The sequence below is a fragment of the Entelurus aequoreus genome, linkage group LG27, assembly GCF_033978785.1.
Source record: "Entelurus aequoreus isolate RoL-2023_Sb linkage group LG27, RoL_Eaeq_v1.1, whole genome shotgun sequence".
Taxonomy (NCBI): Eukaryota; Metazoa; Chordata; class Actinopteri; order Syngnathiformes; family Syngnathidae; genus Entelurus; species Entelurus aequoreus.
The window spans coordinates 28,219,540-28,243,847 of NC_084757.1; the positions used below are offsets into that span (position 1 = coordinate 28,219,540).

The 24,308-nt window shown below is 39.0% G+C and overlaps 1 protein-coding gene across 1 annotated transcript in view; it reads right to left on the reverse strand.

Annotated features, from left to right (window-relative positions):
- Nucleotides 1-23,589, reverse strand: part of calr (calreticulin) — a 26,496-nt gene extending 2,907 nt beyond the window's left edge. Inside the window, exons 1-7 of the mRNA XM_062038420.1 lie at nt 23,330-23,589; nt 18,250-18,351; nt 8,731-8,934; nt 8,572-8,666; nt 3,119-3,328; nt 2,939-3,052; nt 2,677-2,820 (exon numbers count right to left, since the gene is read on the reverse strand). Coding sequence (XP_061894404.1) covers nt 2,677-2,820; nt 2,939-3,052; nt 3,119-3,328; nt 8,572-8,666; nt 8,731-8,934; nt 18,250-18,351; nt 23,330-23,423 — 963 coding nt within the window. The 5' untranslated portion in view covers nt 23,424-23,589. The remainder of the gene's footprint in view (nt 1-2,676; nt 2,821-2,938; nt 3,053-3,118; nt 3,329-8,571; nt 8,667-8,730; nt 8,935-18,249; nt 18,352-23,329) is intronic.
- Nucleotides 23,590-24,308: the final 719 nt, after the last annotated feature.

The window sequence follows — 24,308 nt, forward strand, 5'->3', positions numbered from 1 at the left end:
AAAGGGCTTGGCCTGGAGCAGGACTTCGGCACGTAAATAAGACGTCCCACAAAACAGCGCATTCTGTAGACACATTCAGGAAACGACTTGAAGATGGTCTGTTAAACAAAATCTATGCAAAATTTTGACCAAAGCACCACCATTACATTTTATGTAGGCTACAATTAAGTGATTTAAATGTAGAACCCCTGTGAAACCTCCAGTGCTGCTCCTGTATCAGCCATGCATGATTACAACCTCCTGTAAAATGGACTTAATAATGAACTCATAATTGGCGCTCACATGAAACTAAACGAACACTGCACAGAGAGAGGAAGACGACGTTAATAATAACACTTTTTATTTCAACAGACGCTTGCTGTCAAAACTCTTAGGCCGACTGCACAGTTCTTGTCTTTACAATAAAAGCACTGCTTCATCCTGCCTGCGCTAACAAATTAAGTCTCACAAAGCTAGCGTGCACAAGATAGCAAGCGACTGAGTTTGCCGCAAACGTATTTCTTGTAAAGTGTATAAAAACGAGTATGGAAGCTGGACAAATAAGATGCCAAAAAACAATCACTTCATGTGGTATTGGACACAGAGGATTTTTTTTTCTCCTCCATTTGAAAACGTGGACGTTTGTCTGATTCCAATCAATGCAAGTCATCAGAATCAGGTGATACACCAACTTATATTCTTGTCTTCACGAAAGAAAGGAATCTATGTGTGTTAAACATGCTTGTATTATCATTGTTAACAAAAACTTATCTTTCATAAATAAATAAATATAAATGATATATATACGAATGAGGTAGATCCCCTCGACTTGGTCAATTGAAAAGTAGCTCACCTGCAGAAAAAGTGTGGGCACCCCTGGTGTAAAGTGTTTTAAGAGGGAATTTGTCCCTTACTATCCAGTCTGTTGACAAAGCCATCCCACGTAAGCTGGGCAAAAGTGCGTAAGCCGTAAATGAAAGCGGGCTCATTACAATACTACTTTGCTAGGATGCCTTTTTTTCTTGGTCGTGTGAGAACAATGGAACTTTACAACACTTGTGTCATGAAATCCATTAAAAAAGTAACACTTTACATTTCAAGAGGCCGTATTCAGGCCATGCTATGTTGTATACGTGGGTTGTGATGTAGTCTGTGTACACACGCTACAATAGCATCTTTTTCCTGGCTGGATGTGAATAGTAATCAGTAGATGAAACATTGTTTCACTAATCATAACCACCCTGATGTTATTTATGACATTAAGAAATAGTACAAATGCTTGTGACACATTAGAGAAGCTTGCGTGGAAAACTGTGTGTTTGTGCGTGTATGTGTGTGCGCACGGCCACACACGCATGTCTGAGACTGACTGCTTGATATTATCTCTCAAATGTATCAAATTGATAGACGCTGCATTTCATACAGTACAGGCCAAAAGTTTGGACACACCTTCACATTTCAATGCATTTTCTTTATTTTCATGACTATTTACATTGTAGATGACACCTGTGAAGGGAAAATTATTTCAGGTGACTACCTCTTGAAGCTCATCGAGAGAATGCCAAGAGTGTGCAAAGCAGTAATCAGCGCAAAGGGTGGCTACTTTGAAGAAACTAGAATATAAAACATGTTTTCAGTTATTTCACCTTTTTTTGTTAAGTACATAACTCCACATATGTTCATTCATAGTTTTGATGCCTTCAGTGACAATCTACAATGTAAATAGTCATGAAAATTAAAAAATGCATTGAATGAGCAAGTGTGTCCAAACGTTTGTCCTGTACTGTATGTATTTTCTATTGAATAGTCAAATAGTCCAACTATCACGGTCTAGATGAAATCGTTGTAGTCATCTCTCGTTTATCGCTGTTCATCGGTTCCAGACATGACCGCAAAAATTAATTTCTTATTAATTTTAAATTGAATATTTTCATAGCTCAAACATAAAACTTTTTGACAGCCTAAATACATTTTTCAACATTATGAGAGCCCGCTAGACATGAAGTAACAGCATTTAGTCGTCTGTTATTCCAATATATGATACTGCCTGAGGCAGAGCCAAATCAGTGGCTACAATACTGAACAGTACGCTCTGATTGGTTTGATCTCAACTGGTGGCAAATACTACTCTAGTATTGATATATTTTACTTTATTTAGCCATTTTTATACTTGAAAATGCTTAATTTTGGACCGGCAATATTTGACGCACGATTGTATGCATTTAACGTCCAAACAGCCAATAAATGTAGTCCCCTTTCGCTGAAACTATGATGTGCATTTTCACAAGTTAAACCACAGTATTATGGTCCTTTCATCCTCATCTCAATGGCTATTTTCAGGTGCCTCAATTGAAGCGTTCATTATAGATTCGATAGCTCTCTGGAAGGTTCTTATCATTTTACTACGTGTGATGTACACTAGTCGTCGGCTACCAAAATAATCGTGAGTTGCACTTCTTGTCTGTGGGGAAAGCCGACGATCCATGAGATTGTGGCACACCAGTTACAAAGATCAAAACTGCTGAATGCCTTTTAAATGTTTATGTGTGTGGCGCCTGTAACAGATAAAACTTCTTCAGATTTGGACAATCTTTGTGTGTACACCACATTACTTGTACGTCGTCTGTTGCATACATTTTGTGTGATCTCTTTGTAAAAATATCTCGATGTTTGAGGAAGTTAGAAAAGAGCTCTTACCTGCCACAGGTCCAGTCCGATCACACCAATGCTGTCATATTTGTAGATCTCAGAATCAGCGGTGTACTCCGGGTTGTCTATCTCAGGATGGACCCACTTTCCCTTGTAAGCAGGGTTGCTGATCTCTTTGGGCTTCCAATCACCCTATTGGACAGCACATGAAGCCACATTGTCTATTTTGTATACAACATAAAACATCCTTCAATGTTTGGGCCACATGTGGCAAAATATCCATTAAACCCCAACTTTAAAGTGTGTTTACCTTGTATTCTGGGTTAGTGATCATGGGAGGCTCCCACTCTCCATCCATTTCATCATCCCAGTCATCTGGTTTCTTGGCATCGGGATCTGGAATGTTTTCAGGCTTGTCCCAGCCCTGTCAAACCAATCACTGAGGTAAATCATTTTCATTCCGATTCAATGAAGTGTGGTCCCTATTCACCTCTGGTTTGGTATCGTCAGGGTCGGGAATTTTCTCTCGGTCATCCCAATCTTCTGGCTTCTTGGCTTCAGGGTCCTTAACCTTTTTGGGAGGCAGGAAGTCCCAATCCTCCTCCAGGCTGCCAGACTCAACCTTTTTGTTGTCTATCTTCACCTCGTACGTGTTGTCAGGGTTGACGATAAGTGTGTACAAGTGAGAGAATTCGTCATCCTGCCAAGCAGAAATGACTAAACGTGTTATCACACATCTTATTGTTTTTAATGTTAGCCAGAACCTTTTACATGCAATTAAATATCTACAAAACACTGAAGCAAAAACTTTACAAACCTGCAGTGCCAGAATTCCCACATTCTAATGCCACTCATCAAGTTAGAGGCCTAATTTGTAGGGTGACTATGAGGAAAACATCCAACCTTGCACAAATCTACATTCGACACTAGTGTAAAATAGTGTTATGCCACCTTTAGATGTGTAGTTTTAGCAATGCTATAGTGACCATATAGAACTACATTGTCGCTCTATTCAGTCGTATCAACCAACCAACATTTTAAAGCACGTGCAGAGGAAGAAGTCGTCTTACTTCTCGTTTGTGAAGTTTAAAAGAAACAACTATAAGTTGCCTTTTGATAATGCATACGTTCTTGTTTTTTTACCCAGCAGATAGGCTCCAGCGCCCCCCGCGACCCCGAAGGGAATAAGTGGTAGAAAATGGATGGATGGAGTATTCTAAGACCCTAATATAAGGTGCCAAATCGGTGCCAAAATATTTGTGCGTAAAAAAACACTCTGCTAGTGTGTGCAATGTGTCTTTCTCCACACGGTGGCGTTCCACCCTTTTGGAACATATGGGTGGGCATAAAGGCTGCATCCCAATGTTTACCCTCACTCACTACATCCTCCAAACAAAGCAACAAGGGCTAGAGTTTTGTATTCTTCCTTAAGAATTGGGACACCACTTGCTATGTCAATGCAGTTTACGTTTGGAAGAGACAATGTAGTTACCGTTTGCACATCATATTTTGGTACCATTTATGAATCAATTTAAGTGGACCCCGACTTAAACAAGTTGCAAAACTTATTCGGGTGTTACCATTTAGTGGTCAATTGTACGGAATATGTACTTCACTGTGCAACCTACTAATAAAAGTCTCAATCAATCAATCAAAACCAGTACCAAAATGTATATCGATATGTATTTCAATATTTAAAAAAATAAAAGACCACAGAAAATCTTAAGGAACATTAAACATACGTTTCTTATTGCACTCAAAGGACAATTTTATAAGATTGGAATTAAACTCAAAAAAGGCATTCAACATGCTGGGCTTTTCTTATTGCACTCAAACAACGATTTACAATTTTAAAAATTACATATAGCCTGCCACAATCTCGAATTAGGTTAGAATAGAATGCTTTTTTGACATTGTATTAAATGCTACATCATGATTTATGGTTGCCAATCAAATACAAACATTAGTAAATACTAAAAAAATATTATTGCTAAATGTACAGATAAGACATGTAGCATGTAGCAGGTAAAAGACACACTGTAAAGATAAAACACAAATGAAATAGTAGGAATTTGTTACGCAAATTCAAGTCAATTCACTTGCATTAGGTTACGCAACGTGGGCGGTTTTGACTGTACTAATATATGGCAATAGGCCGACCGGCTGTGTGCGCATCTTTGTATCTACTGTATATGTGCTCGGAGGGAGCTACTTAACTACTTACCTGTCACTCTTCAAACTCCTTGTGCAGATCTGAATGCTTGTTATTTAAGTATTTCCCTAAGTTTGAAGCAAAGATGGCAATACAGTAAAAGCTCTGTTTTGAAGCACCGCTTGCAGCGTGGCGCTTCTGTGTTTAAAGCGTCACCTTTATCTGTAGTTTTTAAGCCCCGACACCTCGATACTGCACTTCACGCATCCTCTTTATTAACAAGTATAATTGCCGTTTTTGCCATTTCTCCCCTCAGCACTGTTTCTGCTTGTATGCGCTCTGTGTGCACGTTGACACACATGCGCCAGCAGCTCAGCAACGTCACCGCCGCAAGGCAGCTTATGTGGATGGAAAAAAATGTGCCAGTATTTTTCAAAGGCAGTAGTACCTTTTTTAATTCATTAGTACCCCAGTACTTAATTAGTAGCTGTGTACTGTACAACTCTAGTCCCACTATTACACAACAAACCAGGCAGCATTAACGGTTGAGATAATTTTTTTACCATTCATCATGTTTCGTTTGATGAATAGACAAATAATTACACAGAGAAAAAGCTGCCATCAATGACTATTGTCTCTTGCAAAAAAATTTAACGTTGATGTTTTCACATTGATATTTTAACCTGACGTTAATTAGCATGGCGAGCTGGCTCACGTTACAAACTGATGTGTAATATATAATTTATGCAGAAATTGGGGAACTTTCTATGGCCCTCCCTGGGCGAGTCAGCATCTCAAATCCCCTCTATCCCATACCCCCTAATTCTCTTTATACCCACTACCCCTATATGCAAAGAGTACCGTAATTTCCGGACTATAAGCCGCACCTGACTATAAGCCGCACCAGCTAAATTGAGGGGAAAATACAGATTGCTCCATATATAAGCCGCACCCGACTATAAGCCGCAGGGTTTTGATGTGTAATTAGCGTAGTATATAGGGGTTCCTGCTACCACGGAGGGGATTGTCGGGACAGAGATGACTGTTTGGGAACGCAAAGCGTCCCATTTATTAACAATAAATCTTTCAATCATTCAATCAAACTTTCACATCTTTGACATGGCGAACAGCATTCGTGCAGAGTACAAATAATACAACGGTGCAAAGTAATACAAAGTGCTCGCCTGTACGTTATCAAAATAACCAGCCTAACAAAAGTCAGTCTTTAATCATTGTGTCATCGTCTTCCTCCTGCGTACTAAAACCACCGAAATCCTCTTCGTCGGTGTCAGAGAAGAACAGGCCGCAAATAAGCCGCACCCTTGTATAAGCCGCAGGGACCAGAACGAGGGGAAAAAGTAGCGGCTTATAGTCCGGAAATTACGGTAATTGGGACACCACTACCCTCACGGGAACACGCAAACTTTAGGGATAGGGCATAAAAGTAGGGCAAGGGTGTGTATTGGAACTGCCCCTAAATACACTGCCCAGCAATTCCCCTCCTTTGTGATTGGTCACTTTAAACACCGGTCTCCTGGTCAGAGCCAATCTAAAGAAACCTCTAATGTGTCCCTTCTAAAGAAGATTAGTCTTTAGAAAAATAAGCAAATATTTGTGTATTTTGTGATTTAGTATACATATTTTACACTACAACCTATTAAAACGATACATTACCATTTTTGACACATTATGTCATGTGTCAAAAATCGCAATCTTTAAAGGCCTACTGAAACCCACAACTACCGACCACGCAGTCTGATAGTTTATATATCAATGATGACATCTTAACATTGCAACACATGCCAATGCGGCCGGGTTAGATTACTAAAGTGCAATTTTAAATTTTCCGCGAAATATCCTGCTGAAAACGTCTCGGTATGATGACGCCTGCGCGTGACGTCACGGATTGTAGAGGACATTTTGGGACAGCATTGTGGCCAGCTATTAAGTCGTCTGTTTTCATCGCAAAATTCCACAGTATTCTGGACATCTGTGTTGGTGAATCTTTTGCAATTTGTTCAATGAACAATGGAGACAGCAAAGAAGAAAGCTGTAGGTGGGAAGCAGTGTATTTCGGCCGGCTGCAGCAACACAAACACAGCCGATGTTTCATTGTTTACATTCCCGAAAGATGACAGTCAAGCTTTACCATTGGCTTGTGGAGAACTGACACAACAGAGACTCTTACTAGGAGGACTTTGAGTTGGATACGCAGACGCGGTACCGTGAGTACGCAGCTGCGGCTTCCAAACATTTGATCGCTCGCCCGTACGTGCGTGCCGCTATGTGCATGTCACGTACGTAACTTTGGGGACTTTGGGGAAATATATGTGCTGTATGAACTTTGGGGAGGTGAACGGTACTTTGGGCTGTAGGATTGAGTGTGTTGTGCGGGTGTTTGATTTGTATTGGCGGGTTATATGGACGGGAGGGGGGAAGTGTTTGTTATGCGGGATTCATCTGTGGCATATTAAATATAAGCGTGGTTGTGTTGTGGCTAATAGAGTATATATATGTCTTGTGTTTATTTACTGTTTTAGTAATTCCCAGCTAAATATCAGGTCCCACCCGCCTCTCACAGCATCTTCCCTATCTGAATCGCTTCCACTGCCCTCTAGTCCTTCACTCTCACTTTCCTCATCCACAAATCTTTCATCCTCGCTCAAATTAATGAGGAAATCGTCGCTTTCTCGGTCCGAATCGCTCTCGCTGCTGGTGGCCATGATTGTAAACAATGTGCAGATGTGAGGAGCTCCACAACCAGTGACGTCACGCGCATATCGTCTGCTACTTCCGGTACAGGCAAGGCTTTTTTATCAGCGACCAAAAGTTGCCAACTTTATTGTCGATGTTCTCCACTAAATCTTTTCAGCAAAAATATGGCAATATCGCGAAAAGATCAAGTATGACACATAGAATGGACCTGCTATCCCCGTTTAAATAAGAAAATCGCATTTCAGTACACATTATTAAAATGTATTGTAAATTTGATTCATTGTATATTTTGTAACATTTATTTATTTCCGTCAATTATTTGAGTGCCTTCTTATGCAATATATTTGGTTAATATTTAGTTTTCTAATCAGCCTGACCTAAGCCTAAGGTTTATGTGTTAAATAATAATATTTGTGATAAACACATGGTTTCATATCATTTGACAAGGTTGTAAACTAAGTAGGTTATATATAATTATTGAATATGATTAAAATCAAGATTAAATTAAGAATAACATTACTAATTCAGTGTTAATGAGTGGGCTTTGGGCCCCTTTGTCGCGGAAAAGTACCAACAGGCAAGAAAAGTTGGTTTTACATAATGGGACCCCTTTAAAAACTAATTTGGAGACGTCCTGCGGGACTTCTTATGGTCTGAACTATAGAATAATGGTTAGTTGAATAGACCCCTTAATTGGATTCTTTGCAGATTTTCTTTATTGTAGTTTTCTCTACACTGTATGGCAGTTAACATTTTAATTTTGTTTGCCATAAATTAATATAAATGAGCCAATTCACTCAAAGGGTATTTCATACAGGAAAATAAGTTTCTAGATTAGAACAACTTGAAAGTCAACCGGCATCAAGAAATAATTGGTGCCTCAAATTTTTAGGTTTCACAACCAGTAAGTTAAACATTTTTTAAAAAAGCTAGTGGTGACTTCAAATTAGCACAGTACTTTTTAGCTGTAGTCATTTTCAGACATTTTAATGCAAGTCAACATTTAAATGCAATGATTTTGGCTTGAAGAAAGAGGAAAGTGTGCACTTGTGTGACACAACCACTTAATGACTCACCTTGCATCGGATATCTTTGTTAACCAAATGGTTCTTTCCTTTGTAGTTGAAGATTACATGGACTTTCTTTGTGCCAGGGCCACAAATATCAGGACCTGCATATACAAAGGTGAGAGGTTCAATGTGACATCATATACTTATTAACATGTGCAAACATACCAAACATGACATTGTAGACTGAGTCCCCATGCATCTCCTCCTGTTTGAGGCCAGAGGGGAACACTTTGACGTATCCACCACCGCAGTCGATGTTCTGCTCGTGCTTCACGGTGAACTGGATGACAAGAGGCTGGCCTTGGTTGCTGAAGTCATCGAAGCGTGAAGACAGAGCGTAGAAGCGGGCGTCCTGGCTTGTCTGCAAACCTACCATAGTGACCAAGGGAAATTATCACACTGTTTTTCTCCTTATCCCAAAAACATTCATGTTAGGCGAACTGGTGATTTTTTTTTTCATAAAGAAATACAATCATGTGTGCTTACGGACTGTATCCCTGCAGACTGTATTGATATATATTGATATATAATGTATATATTGTGTTTTTTATGTTGATTTAATAAAATAAAAAAAACACTTTTTAAAAAAAAAATTTATTTCTTGTGCGACTTGGTACCAATCGGTCGCGGCCCGGTGGTTGGGGACCACTGGTTTAATGGATACAATGAAACAATTTGGCATATATAGTCAACTTGTTTTTCCAGTCTACTGGTACTTTAAGGTGAAAAACTGCATGTGTTTCATCAACATCTTCGTCCCAACTTTGTTCACAGATCATTCTCAAAAAGCATTCCTACTTTTGTCTGTGTGCAGTATTAAAAATGTATTTTTGTCATCTGTGTTTCTCCCTATGTAGTTTTCTGAAAAAGCCGCCGCAAATTCAGACATTTCTGACCGCAACTATCACAAAAAATCCAGTAAAGTCCCGGACTGACCGATAGTAAATGTTAACATGGCTGTAACTACGAAGTCATATTCTCTGGATTTTTTTGTAAGTGACAAAAAGAAGATCATGACTGAAATGCAAATGTACTTTGTGTAGGACATTGTGTGCACTGTACATTACCATGTGGTAGATAATCCTTTCGCAATATACGATCTTTGGTCATACACAGCCAGCTACAACTCCAGACAACAACGTAACACAATCAGGTCCACTTTCACTTTAAACATTGTCCGATCCGAAATGTGCTGTCAACATAAGGTTAACATTAAAATATAGGTGACAAACGTTAAAGGGCTGGGCCGGCAAACGATATCAAAATACATGGCGATAGACGCATAATGGATATCAATATAAAATGTGATAAAATATTCAATATATATTGATATTTTTGGGTGGGAAGAAACCAGAAATTATGAGGCAAGATGCGTTTAATGAAATCACTCGTGCTTTGGGAACCCAGAAAACAGGAACTGTCACTGAGCAATGGGAGGGTCACGCTAACAGCCAATCACATAACAGTATCAACTACCAACATTGTTTGCGCCGTCTTTCAGTCTCGCCGTGGATTCACTGCATGGAGTGAGAAGAGAAACAAAAATTTTATCAACTCAATAACAGAAATTTTTTTTTAAGTCTTGTTGGTTTTAAAGCAGACGGTGCTGCAACATCTTGACACTTCCAATGTGTCGCTTTAATGAGTAGCTTCCCAAACTATTGTGTAGTGTTCAATAGCTTATACACTACTGCCATCTACTGTCTCAAATCTGCAACTACGTTAAAGTTAAAGTGCCAATGATTGTCACACACACACACACTAGGTGTGGTGAAATTATCCTTTGCATTTGACCCATCACCCTCACCCCCTGGGACGTGAGGGGAGCAGTGAGCAGCAGTGGTGGCTGCACCCGTGAATCATTTTTGGTGATTTAACCCCCAATTCCAAATCAACTTCAATTATTTTATTAACTTAGCTGTACTCATCCTACCTGGCTACCAGACACCCTCTCCACTGATAAATAGCATTAGGGCTGCGAATCTTTGTGTGTCCCACGATTCGATTCAATATCGATTCTTGGGGTCACGATTCGATTCAATAACGATTTTTCCCCGATTCAAAACGATTCTCTATTCATTCAATACATAGGATTTCAGCAGGATCTACCCCAGTCTGCTGACATGCAAGCAGAGTAGTAGATTTTTGTAAAAAGCTTTTATAATTGTAAAGGACAATGTTTTATCAACTGTTTGCAATAATGTGAATTTGTTTTAACTATTAAATGAACCAAAAATATGACTTATTTTATCTTTGTGAAAATATTGGACACAGTGTGTTGTCAAGCTTATGAGATGCAATGCAAGTGTAAGCCACTGTGACACTATTGTTTTTTGTTTTTTTTTATAAACGTTTTATGATAATGTCAATGAGGGATTTTTAATCACTGCTATGTTGAAATTGTAACTAATATTGATACTGTTGTTGATAATATTCATTTTTGTTTCACTACTTTTGGTTTGTTCTGTGTCTTGTTTGTGTCTCCTCTCAATGGCTCTGTTTATTGCTATTCTGAATGTTGCTGGGTCGGGTTTGGTTTTGGAATTGGATTGCATTGTTATGGTATTGCTGTGTATTGTTTTGTTGGATTGATTAATTTAAAAAAAAAAAAAAAGAAAGACAAAAGAAAAGAAAAAAAGAAAGAAAAAAAATGTAGATTTTTTAAAAATGAGAATCGATTCTGAATCGCACAACGTGAAAATCGCGATTCGAATTGGAATCGATTTTTTCCCACAACCCTAAATAGCATCCTTGGTAAGGTGGTAATTAGTTTAATGTATTTATTGGCAGGCTTAAATATATCATAATAAGTATTAATTATCAATATTGATTAGGGATATAACGGTTTGAAAATATCGCAGTATTTTGGTTTCAAAGTCTTCTCAATAACACTGTGACGTGTGCCGGTATCAAACAAAAACTTGGGTGTGTGTAGTTTTTTTCTGCTGTTTTAGAATTGGCTGTAAATAAACTACATCTCCCAGAATCCTCTGCGCACCGCGGCACCGGCAAGGTAAAGTAGTGATTTGTAGTCGATGAGAGGAATTGTTTTTTGGACATTAAATCTGTCCATAACTGGGCAAATGTAAAAAAAAAAAAAAAAAGTCTGCATTCTGCAAAGCGAGCCACTTTTGTTTTGACTCGGGCGTTTCCAAAGCGACAGAGCCTGCAGGACTCGAAGTACAGGTGAAATAAAAAGCTACTTGATACATCCTCAATCCATCCATTTTTCTAGTTTGCCACTCTTGATGTTGCGGAGGGGCTGGAGCCTATTCCAACTGCGCTCGGCGGAAAGTAGGAGAAACCTTAGACAAGTTGCCATCTCATAAACCATTACACTGAGAAGATATTTAAAGCCAGCGAATTCAAACATCAGTTTGTGAATTAGTGAATTATATTTATATAGCGCTTTTTCATCAAGTGACTCAAAGCGCTTTACATTGTGAAACCCAATATCTAAGTTACCTTGTGGAAGCAGGTGGGTAAAGTGTCTTGCCCAAGGACACAACGGCATCGACTAGGATGGCAGAAGCGGGGATCGAACCTGCAACCCTGAAGTTGCTGGCACGGCCACTCTACCAACCGAGCTATACCGGTTGGTAGAGTGGCCAATTCAATATTGTGAAGTATTTGCATTATTAAAAATTATATTGTTAGTTTACGTTTTGAGAAACAACATTTTCCAGATTGATATAAAAATTACCACGGTAGAGGACACTGCTTCCCATAATGTAAAAGTTGAAAGACACTTAAGTGTACATTGAGGCTTTATAACTGTTTCACTGGATGTTTACATTGTTACTTTAAAGATGTCAATTGTAAGTTATTGTTTAAAAAAATTTCTTGAAACAGTTGATGTTCCCACACAATTATTTGCATTTAGAAATACTTTTTTGTAGTAATAAATATGATTGTGTTCAATTATTGTGTTTATCCTAACATTCCTGCCACTTAATTTTACACACTATGGCATTTTTATCAAGCTTTTTTTTTGTTGACATAGAACGCAATAATAATCGTACCGTGGCCTTATTGATATTGATAATATTGTACCATGGGATTTGATACCGTTACAACCCTAATATCCATCAATATAAAAATGTATATCATGATATAGTTTTCAGCCATATTGCCCAGCCCTAGTTTCAACTGTATGAAATTGCTGTGAAACGCTGTCTGCATAATATCGTTGTCATGTCAGTCAGGTTCTGTTCACAGGGATCAAGCCCGCCCCGCCCTAAACTCAGAACACGGGCTGTGCGTAAAACTCTGTGATTCGTGAGGGGGGCTTATTTAGCATGAGGAAGCACAGGTCAAAAGTAAATTATTGAATGACAAGGCGCTTCATATAAAGTTTTACCCCAAATGTATTCCCAGTCACTTATAAGAACATAGAGACCGATTTTCTTGTTGGCCTTCCGGTGGCTCACAATATCAAAGCAGAAGGTCTTGGGTTGAAATCTGTTGGCGTTAAAATTGTAGCGATGTTTTTAAATTTATTTTTTAATAGTGTTGAAATTGTTTAATACGCTAAACTTCAGCATCTCAATAAAAAAAGTGGACTGTTAAAAAAATCATGCTGATTGTCAAATATGTTATACAACACATGATAGTTCTACCTCAATTAAAGCTGTTATTTTGGAAACTATGTTGCTATAGATAATATTTCTATGGTGCTGTGATACCCATGACTTCAACGTTTCAAAGTTCCACTCGGGCAGGCCTGGGCAATTACTTTGCCTCGGGGGGCCAAATTTAGAGAAAAACATGTGTCTGGGGGCAGTATATCTATTTTTAGGAACACAAATACAAAACCTCCCAATAATGTCTGAATGCTAAAAACGTTATGACAGACCGCCTTAAAAAACGGAATGGAATTTAAAACATTTTTACTGAATGAGACACCCAGAATGTACATGAAAATAAAGAATGCGAGATTTACAATATTAACTAAGAACGATAAAACAGTGAATATTGACAACATATGAACGTCACACTTGATCGACATATTTTACAATGACGCAAAACGCAACAAAAATGCAACAAACACAGCAAAATATGAACGTGAAGGGTAAAAAAAAAAAAACACCAATGTGATACCACTAAGTTTTAGAACAGGGGTGGGCAATTAATTTTTACCGGGGGCCGCATGAGCAACCCGAGCACTGCTGGAGGGCCACATCGACAATTTCAATTACATTTTGCTCAATATTATTTTTGATATATACCGTAAGATAAATAATAATAATAATAATAATTCATAATAATAATGCCTGCATTTAACCTAACTTTATACCAAAAGCACTGCTTTGGAAATCATTTGTACCCCTTTCAGAGATCACATTTAGTTCCCCTTAAACATCCTCCTGTTGCACAATGAAATGTAAGCATAGGATGAAGTGTGCATTCCTGTAACTTTCTCTAGTAACAGTAAGGCTGAAACGACGCGTCGACGTCATCGGTTACGTAAATACGTCGACGCCGTTTTTGTGCGTCGACGCGTCGCATATTTACGTCACACTACCGTCATGGCGGAGCGCAAAGCAGACTGTGCGAGCGAGGGGGAAAAAGCACGCCAAAAGTCGTCAAAAGTGTGGGAGTATTTCAATACACAGCCTAATAATGTTGTTGTATGCACACTGTGTCGAGCGGAAATGGCCTATCATAGCAGCACAACGGCTATGAATGAACATTTGAAAAGAAAACCATCAACTAGTCAATCGTCCGTGTTAGCATACGTTGTCATCATTACACAAAAACATGAATGTGTCATTTGTATCTGCTAGGGGTGTAACGGTACGTGTTTTGTATTGAACCGTTTCGGTACGGGGCTTTCGGTTCGGTACGGGGGTGTACCGAACGAGTTTCTAAGCTAAAGCTAACTTTAGCTGCTAAAGTGTTAACAAGCTGCTTTGCTCCTTCTGCCTCTGTCTCAGCACGCAGCATTTTCCCACCCACACAACCATCTGATTGGTACACACAAAGTATTATCAGCCAATCAGCAGTGCGTATTCAAAACGTTACCAGCCAATCAGCAGTGCGTAGTCAGCGCTTCAGCGTCTAACAGATAGGTGTTTAGCAGGTGAGCATCAGGCAGCGAACTCTCCCCAAATGATAATAAACACCTCCCAGTCAACTACTAGTAACATCACTATGAGCCCGTTGACCTTCTAGAAACTTAAACTGCAGCTCAGCTCGCTCGCAGTCCTGGCTTGAGGTGAAGGCTAATTACCTCTCAGTTCCAGCCACATCGACCCCTTCTGAGCGTAGACATGCTAACCTTTCTTCATTACAACTGTTAGTCACTCACTGGAATGAGTAGAATTGGTTATTGTGTACTGTGTTGGACTGGATGTTTATTTTGCACATTTTAAAAGCAATACTTAATGTTTACAGTGCTCCAGAATATTTAGATTGGCACTTTTTTGTATTTGATGTTTATCTTTTTTTTTTTGCACATTTTAGCAAATAAGCAATACTTTCACTTTTGTTGAAATGTTTACACTGTTGTTACAGAATATTTCGTTTTGCACTTTTTGTATTGGATGTTTATCTTTATTTTTGCACATTTTAAAGCAAAATAAGCAATACTTTTACTTTTGAAATGCTTATACTATTGCAAAATATTAAGATTTGCACCGGATGTTTACTTTTATATTTGCACATTAAAAAGCAAATAAGCTACTTTTAATTTTGTTAAATGTTAAAAGTTTTAAATGTTTACATGGTTACAGAATATTTTGTCATGTTGTTGTCAATGTTGACTGAGTGGCCATACTTTTTTTTTTTTTGGAAATAAAAGCCATGCCTTTTGAAAAAACTGGCCTACATTTATTTTTTCATCTTCATTTTAAATAAAATAAAAAATAATCGGTAAAAGGAATAATAATCTATAGATTAATCGAAAAAAAATAATCTATAGATTAACCGATTAATCGAAAAAAATTATCTATAGATTAATCGATAGAAAAATGATCGTTAGCTGCAGCCTTAAGTAACAGCATTCCATGATTAATATCAATAAATTAACATGATTAATAAATGACAGTAAAATAAGCACACGTATGACTGAGGAGTCGTAGTGTAACTTTGTGTGGTGTTTGAGTTGTCCGACTTTTTGTGTGGCCATAAACGCACCAGTGGTTTAGTGGTATGCGTGTTGGTGAAAGATGACAAGTTGCTTTTGGCCTGGTTTGTACGGCAGAAAATGACTAGTTTTTCGAGATAGAAGTGTTTTACTCATGTTTTTGGTGTGGTTATGGCCGAATATAAACAGTTTTGCTCAATAAAGTGATCGATATAATTCCTGGCCTCGAAGCATCTCGATAGACGTCACAATAATTGAACGGTGTTCAATTGAACGGTGTTAACGAACACAGTTAGGGCCGCTTGTTGTCACTGTCACTCAAAGTTGCATTGCAAAATTACACAGAATAAATGTGTTTATTTTGTTTAGAATTAAGATGGGATTTGATTTGGTGCGCGGCATATATTTGCTGTGCGCAGAGGACGCTTGAGCAGTGCGCAATTGCGCAGGCGCGCACCTTAGAGGGAACGTTGCTTGGCAGTCCATGTCTTGTTGAAAACACGCCATTCGTCATTAACTTTTCTCTTTTTACCGTCTCGGGTGTAAACCGTGCATCACTTGTCGCTGTGCACCTTCACTCACAGGTTACACACGGACATACGCCCATAAATAACACTTTTCAAAATAAAAGCAGCACAGTTGTATTGCGCACACGACATAGATGTTTTTTCAACTTTATTTTGTCATTTGTGATTGCAGCTGTTCACATTCACTCACAATCACGCACGCGCATACGTCCACACGGAAGTAATACAAATAACGCTTTTCAAAACAAAAGCAGCACCGTTGTATTGCACACTCGAAATAGATACTTTTTAAAATTTATTTTGTAATTTATGATTGGCCTCACGCGGGCCGGACAGGGACGTACAAAGGGCCGGATGCGACCCCGCGGGCCGCGGAATACCCAGGTCTGTTTTAGAACCTTGTTGTAAAAATCTCCTTCCGGGTCTGTCCCCGACACCCGTATTTCAGGCTGACACTCTGTGGAAACGGTCCCCACCCCCACTGCTTGGTGCCTCGTCTGAGCTGCTGGGACTTAGGCCATATCCACACGAACAGTTACTTAATAAACGCATTCTTATCTCTGCGTTTAGGCCTCTTGTCCACACGAAAGACTGTTGTCTTTAAAAACGCGGACTTGTGCAAACGCTGGCCAAAGTGCTTATATGCGTGTACATGGCACAAACGGAGACTTGTGATGACGTTATGGTTGTGCGCTGTCATTTCAAAGCTCAACAACACTGCCTTGCTAGATTTAAACACATTATAAGATGGCTTACTGTATGTTTGAACATAAACATGCTGCTCTTTTCACACATCATTAATAAAAAAGACACATCAAAATGGGCTTTGTGACACTCCCGCCGGCACAAATGACAGTCAGCTGTTTTGGATTCGATCGCTGTGGAACCTCCACCTGATGGGACAACTTTGACAAGCAAGACTTTTTGCTCTGTGTCATAAGAAAGGTGCTACATTACCTTATGTTTTTAGTCCTTGTTTAACGAGAAATCATGAAGTTAACTTACATGTCTTGCTTCCATTCTTGTAGATCGTGCTTGCGCGTAAAAAGCGACCAAGCAACTAAAATAAACAATATAAGTGTCCTCCTTGTAATGTGTACTGATGTTAAAGACAATATAAACTTCATTACGCATGTACCATAATCATTATATCGATGATTAAATGCTTTATAATTCCTTTAAACATGCTAAATGGTTTCCTTGGCTCGTTAGTGCGCGCTAATTTTAGAAATAATGTACACTTCACATGTTGCTGCACATGTTATAATTCTGAGTGTTGGGTTTCAGCAGCACAGGCGTGCATTCCCTCTTTAATAATGTTCCAAGGGCTTTGTGTACGTGCATGCAGGTTTTAAAGATAATGTACATGTAATGTACATTGTACATCTAGTACATCAAAATAAACACAATAAGAGGTGTAATGATGCACCAAATCAGTTATTACTGCTTTTTTCAGGCTTCTGATTGGACAAAATGTGCATGACAGCAGGTGAATGCGTTTGTGTGTAGACAGACAGTTTTGACACTACACTTGTGTGGATGGAGATTGTTTTAACCCAATATGTGTTTTTGAATCTCTTCGTGTTCGTGTGGACATGGCCTCAGATTACCGTAGTAACTAGTATATCATGCAAAAGCGCAGATTCCAACCATTGAAATACTTTGTATAGTTCAAGACTTACAGTCATTTGAAAACATCACTGCACATCATAATGGCAGCTACAGTTTCCATCTTAAAGATCTAAAAAAATTATTTGGGTATGTCCGGCGGGCCAGATTGAAAAGCTTAACCCGGAATTGGCCCAGGGCTGCTCTCGGGCCACCAATTTTTGAACTCTGTATTTGTCAAATTCTAGTTACGGCCCTGGTGTTACCATGTACAAGTTAGGACTGTGAATGAATCATCAGTGACAGCCTAAAGAAACGGTACAATTAAATAAGATCTGCTTCTTCCTACTCTTTTCAGACACGTTGAATTGTGCCCATCTCTTTTAAATGTAACTTGTAAAGGAATGTTTAAAACAAACTGTACCATGATTGTTTTTGGCCCTATTTAATCACTCCATTTACCTTTGTCCTTCTCCGCATCGCCGTAGAACTTCCCCGCAGTCAGGACAAATTGGCCATAATCCGTCTTGTGCTTGGATTCCATCCAGCGACTCTTCCAGGCATCTGAAAAATGTTACAAATTATAATGATGTAGGGCTGGGCGATATGGCCTTTTATTAATATCTCGATATTTTTGGGCCATGTCACGATACACGATATATATCGCGATATTTTGCCTTAGCCTTGAATGCATATAATATAATATTATCACACTAGTATGATGATTCTGTGTGTCTACATTAAAACATTCTTGTTCATACTGCATTAATATATGCTAATTTTAAACTTTCATGCAGAGAGGGAAATCACAACTAAGTCAATTTAGCAAAACTGTATTTATGAAACAGTTATTAAGCAGTGGCACAAACATACATGTAATTTCCAAAACAGAAAGTGCAACATTGTCAGAGACATTTTAATACAAGCTATTAGTGCACTTTTCTGCATGATGTCACTAAGATGACATATAAATGATAATAAATCAATCAAAACAATACTAAATTAAAATGCACTTTTTGTACAGAACGCCACTACAATAGTTAATAAAAATAAATAAAGTGCACTTTTGTGCATGATGTCACACAAGATAATTCAATAACTGTCAAATAAAAATTAGCTGCATAATAGGAAATCAAATAGCGTATGTCCTTCGCTATGTGGTAGGTTCCTGCAGACGTTATCTCCTTCTGTTGTTGATTTTTTTTTCATACGGTGTTGATCTTGAAATTGTTGCTTCGGCATTTTGTGGGTGTGGCACCGAACGGTTTCAAGCACTCTTCATTCTCTAGCGGGTGACTTTTCAAATGATGCTACAAATTAGCAGTGCTGATACTTTTTGTAGCAACGCTTTTGCCGCATAAATGTTCAACATATTCCCGCTTGAAGCCAAACCACCGCCAGACGATGGACCCTGTGCTGTTTTTCTTGGGAATTAATTATTTCTCCATTTGTTACCAGATTTGCACCTTCTCTCTCTCGTATTACCATTCGCAACGCACCGTTAGCATAACAGCTAATGTTACCCATGTAGCTACCTCTGCTCGGGGAGGGCGTGTGACGTTGCACGCGTGACAGTATGTGACGTATGTAAGAAGGTGCGCTTGTTTATGTCTCTGTGAGAAGGAGAGACAAGAAAGAGTGGGAAATGCCTGTAGTGTAATGCCCGCAGCTAAAAGCAACTGTGTGAGAACATATTCTCGCATATCACGATATAGTAATTTTCTATATCGCACAGACAAACCCGCGATATATCGAGTATATCGATATATCGCCCAGCCCTATAATGATGCATGATTAGTAGTTTGGCGTTGCTATGTTGTCCACCTGCTTGGACTTGGTGTATGACAGAGGTGTCAAACGTAAGGCCCGAGGGCCGGATCAGGCCCGCCAACAGGTTTTATCCGGCCCGCGGGATGAGTTTGCCAAGAATAAAAATGAACCTGAAATTTTTTAATGAAAGAAACAGCTGTTCTAAATGTGTCCACTAGGTGTCGCAATAGCAATTCTTTGTATCTTTGTAGACGATGCTACATATGTACTAGGGCTGGGCGATATATCGATATACTCGATATATCGCGGGTTTGTCTCTGTGCGATATAGAAATGACTATATCGTGATATTCGAGTTTACGTTCTCACGCAGTTGCTTTTAGCTGCAGGCATTACACTACAGGCTCTTTTCACTCTGTGTTGTCTCTCCTTCTCACAGAGACTTAATCAAGCGCACCTTCTTACATACGTCACATACGCATACGCCCTCACGGAGCAGAGAGGTAGCAGCGTGGGTAACGTTAGCTGTGGTTTGATTGATTGAAACTTTTATTAGTAGGTTGCACAGTGAAGTACATATTCCGTACAATTGACCACTAAATGGTAACACCCGAATACGTTTTTCAACTTGTTTAAGTCGGGGTCCAGCGAGTGGCAATACGAGAGAAAGAAGGTGCGAATCTGGTAACAAATAAAGGAAGAATTAATTCCCAAGAAAAACAGCACGGTCCATCGTCTGGCGGTGGTTTGGCTTCAAGTGGGAATATGTCGAACACACAACCGTAATTTGTCAAGTGTGGGGCAAAAGCGTTGCTACAAAAAGTAGCATTACTGCTAATTTGTAGCATCATTTGAAAAGTCACCTGCTAGAGAATGAAGAGTGCTTAATCCGCATGTCAACATCTCCGTTCGGTGCCACACTCACAAAATACAGAGGCAACAATTTCCACATCAACACCGTATGAAAAAAATAGTCCACAACATAAGGAGATAACGTCCGCAGGAACCTACCACATAGCGAAGGACATACTCAATTTGATTTCCTATTATGCAGCTCATTTTTATTTGACAGTTATTGAAATATCTTGTGTGACATCATGCACAAAAGTGCACTTTATTTGTTTTAAACTATTGTAGTGGCGCTCTGTACAAAAAGTGCACTTTAATTTAGTGTTGTTTTGATATGTCATCTTAGTGACATCATGCACAAAAAAGTGCACTCGTACCTTGTTTTAAAATGTCTCTGACAATCTTGCACTTTCTGTTTTGAAATGACATGAATGTTTGTGCCACTGCTTAATAACTGTTTAATAAATACAGTTTTGGTCAATCGACTCAGTTGTGATTTCCCTCTCTGCATGAAAGTTTAAAATGAGCATATATTAGTGATGGGTCCGGCAACACCGATGCATCTGCGCATGCGTCGAGCTCATAGAGCAAAACCCTGTGTCGGTGCGTGTACCGCTTTTAGAAAGTCACGTGACCGATCATGAGCTGTTTTGGTCACGTGACCGATACGCGAACTGTGTCGCACTGACGCCTCCTCTGTGACCTGTGAGCGGGTCTTTTCTACAGCCGGAGAAATATTAACTAAGAAGAAAAATCGTCTAAAATGTAATACGTTGGAAAAACTGTTTTGTTTTGTTTTTAAATGTGTAAAAAAAAATTAAAAAAAAATTTTTACAGTCCACAAGCATCCTCATTCACAACACATTCTCTTAGATTTCCATGGTATGATACATGTTCACATTATTTATTGACTGTATCTAAAAAAGATAAAAATATATTTTATTAAAATGAAGGTATGAAATAATCCTAAATGAAATACAATGACTTGGTTTATATTGTTGTATATACTAGGTCATAAAATCAGTGTCAGTTGAGTCGGTCCATAGGTTGCCTGTAGGATTTTTAATGTCCAGCAGATGTCAGTATTTAGTGACACAGTATCAACACAGTATCAACACAGTTTTGCAATGTGTCGAAACGCTTCATGACGCCTCATCAACCCATCACTAGCATTTATTAATGAACAAGAATGTTTTAATGTAAACATATAGAATCATCATACTGGTGTGATTATATGCATCAAGTGTTCATTCAAGGCTAAGGCAAAATATCGAGATATATATCGCGTATCGTGACATGGCCTAAAAATATCGAGATATTAATGATTTTGATATAATCTTTTTTATCTTGATTGAAAACTTAATACCAATGCGTTGACTGATAAACATTATCAGATTATTTGTTCAGAAAATACCGTATTTCCTTGAATTGCCGCCGGGTATATAGTATGCGCCTGCCTAGAATTACCGCCGGGTCAAACTCGTTTCGCAAAATAATTAGCGCATGCTTAGCATTACCGCCGGGTCAGAATTACTGCCGGGTCAAACTCGTTTTGCAAAATATTATTTTTATTAGCGTATGTCTAGAATTACCGCCGGGTCAAACTCGTTTGGCAAAATAATTAGCATATGCCTAGAATTTCCGCCAGGTCAAATTCGTCACGTCACGAGTGACACTTCACCTGTCATCATTTTCAAAATGGAGGAGGCTGATTTCAATAATATTAAATCGCATAAAAGGGAATTAGATAAAGAGCTATTCAGTAGGATTTAAGGTCCAAACTATTGAATATGCTAAAAATAACAGTAAGCAGCTATGTTTTATTAATATACAGTAGCTGCGTGTGTCAAATACGTCATTAAATGACTCCCGCCTCCTGGTGGTAGAGGGCGCTAGTGATCCTTCTTGCGACTACTCGGCTGCAGAAGAAGTGACAACAAGCAGCAACAGTTAGCAGCGATCGTTTATTTTTTCCTCTCGCCTGGACTTTTAACATGGAGGATTACATATCTAAAACAAAACAGTTTTCTAAACTGGACTTTCAATCGAAGCAGGAGGTAATAATTAAAGGAAGATCTCAATCGAGACAGAGAGACTTTAAAAACTGAAGAAAGATAAGGAGGACTTCTATAAACAAGTCATCGATGCTTTTATTCAGAAGGAGCGGCGCGTGGACTTAGTTTATAAGTAAAGGTAAGACCATAATAAAAATGTTTTTAATTAAATGTGCTTTACATAAGCGCAGGCCTAAATTTACCGCATGCCTTTCGTAAGCGCCGGAGTGAGAAGAGGTTTTAAATTAATTAGCGCAGGCCAAATTTACCGCATGCCTTTGGTAAGCGCCGGAGTGAGAAGAGGTTTTTAATTAATTAATTCAAGGAAATATGGTATAAATAAAATCTTTTTTTTTTTACTTTTTCAAAAAAATTTCAGAATGTGCTTGTACTATTTTTAAACAAAGAAAACAAGCTGAAGTTGTCTTTGTTTTTGAGTTATCATGCCGTGATTTTACCAGTCCGGCCCACTTGGGAGTAGATTTTTCTCCATGTGGCCCCCGATCTAAAAATGAGTTTGACGCCCCTGGCGTATGAGGAGGATGTGGGCAGTTCCAGTCAATGACCAGGGGGGAATGTACAGAAGGGGGAGGGGTGACACGGGGGTTTGACCATAAATGGGGGAGGGACGGTTGTCAAATTAAATGGGGGCGGACGTACAGAAAAATATAGGCAGGAAAGAATTTAAGACAAAATGGACTAGCTAAAATGTGTTAAAATATGCTAGCTAGTTTCATAAATGCCCAAGCACTGACACAATCACTTCAAAACACGAGTTCCATTCATAGTGATATGATACACAATAACATTATTAACATAATTAATAATGAATATAATATATATTGTACAATTAATGGAAAAAGACCTCACCCCCGTCTTCAAATTGCTCTCGGAAATACACATTAGACTCAGCCAGGACAGCAGCGGCCGAAACGGTCAAAAAGAGTAGAGACACGGCGGTCATGGCGACAAGCACACCTTGTCAAAGGGTTGTTGCAAAACCTAACAAAATAAAGTACAATTAAGTCTCCTTAATGGCTCTGCGCCTTGTAAAACTGCTGACTCTCCTTTGGAGCCGTTTCACTGAAATCATGCAACCTCTCTCGCCTCTCGCCTCGGCACAGATGTCCCAATTTGATTGGTTGTCAGCGCCGGAACTCGGCCAGGAAGTGAAACAGTTTTGAGCCAATGGGGTGAAAGAGTGAGTTGACGAATTGCGGCTGTGGCCAATCAGTGCAGACCACGCGTTTGCTTGATGCGAACACCCCAAAACCATAGTGATACATTAAAGATGTCAAAGTACGTTCGTATTATTTTAAAGGCCTACTGAAATGAAATGTTCTTATTTAAACGGGGATAGCAGATCCATTCTATGTGTCATACTTGATCATTTTGCGATATTGCCATATTTTATTTTTATTTAGTAGAGAACATCAGATAAAGTTTTGGTCTCTGATAAAAAAGCCTTGCCTGTACCGGAAGTAGCGTGACGTCACAGGTTGAACATTTGCACATTGTTTACACCAGCAGCGAGAGCGATTCCGACCGAGAAAGCGACGATTACCCCATTAATTTGAGCCAGGATGAAAGATTCGTGGATGAGGAACGTGAGAGTGAAGGACAAGAGTGCAGTGCAGGACGCATCTTTTTTCGCTCTGACCGTAACTTAGGTACAAGGGATCATTGGATTCCACACTCTCCTTTTTCTATTGTGGATCCCGGATTTGTATTTTAAACCACCTCGGATACTATATCCTCTTGAAAATGAGAGTCGAGAACGCGAAATGGACATTCACAGTGACTTTTATCCCCACGACAATACATCGGCGAAACACTTTAGCTACGGAGC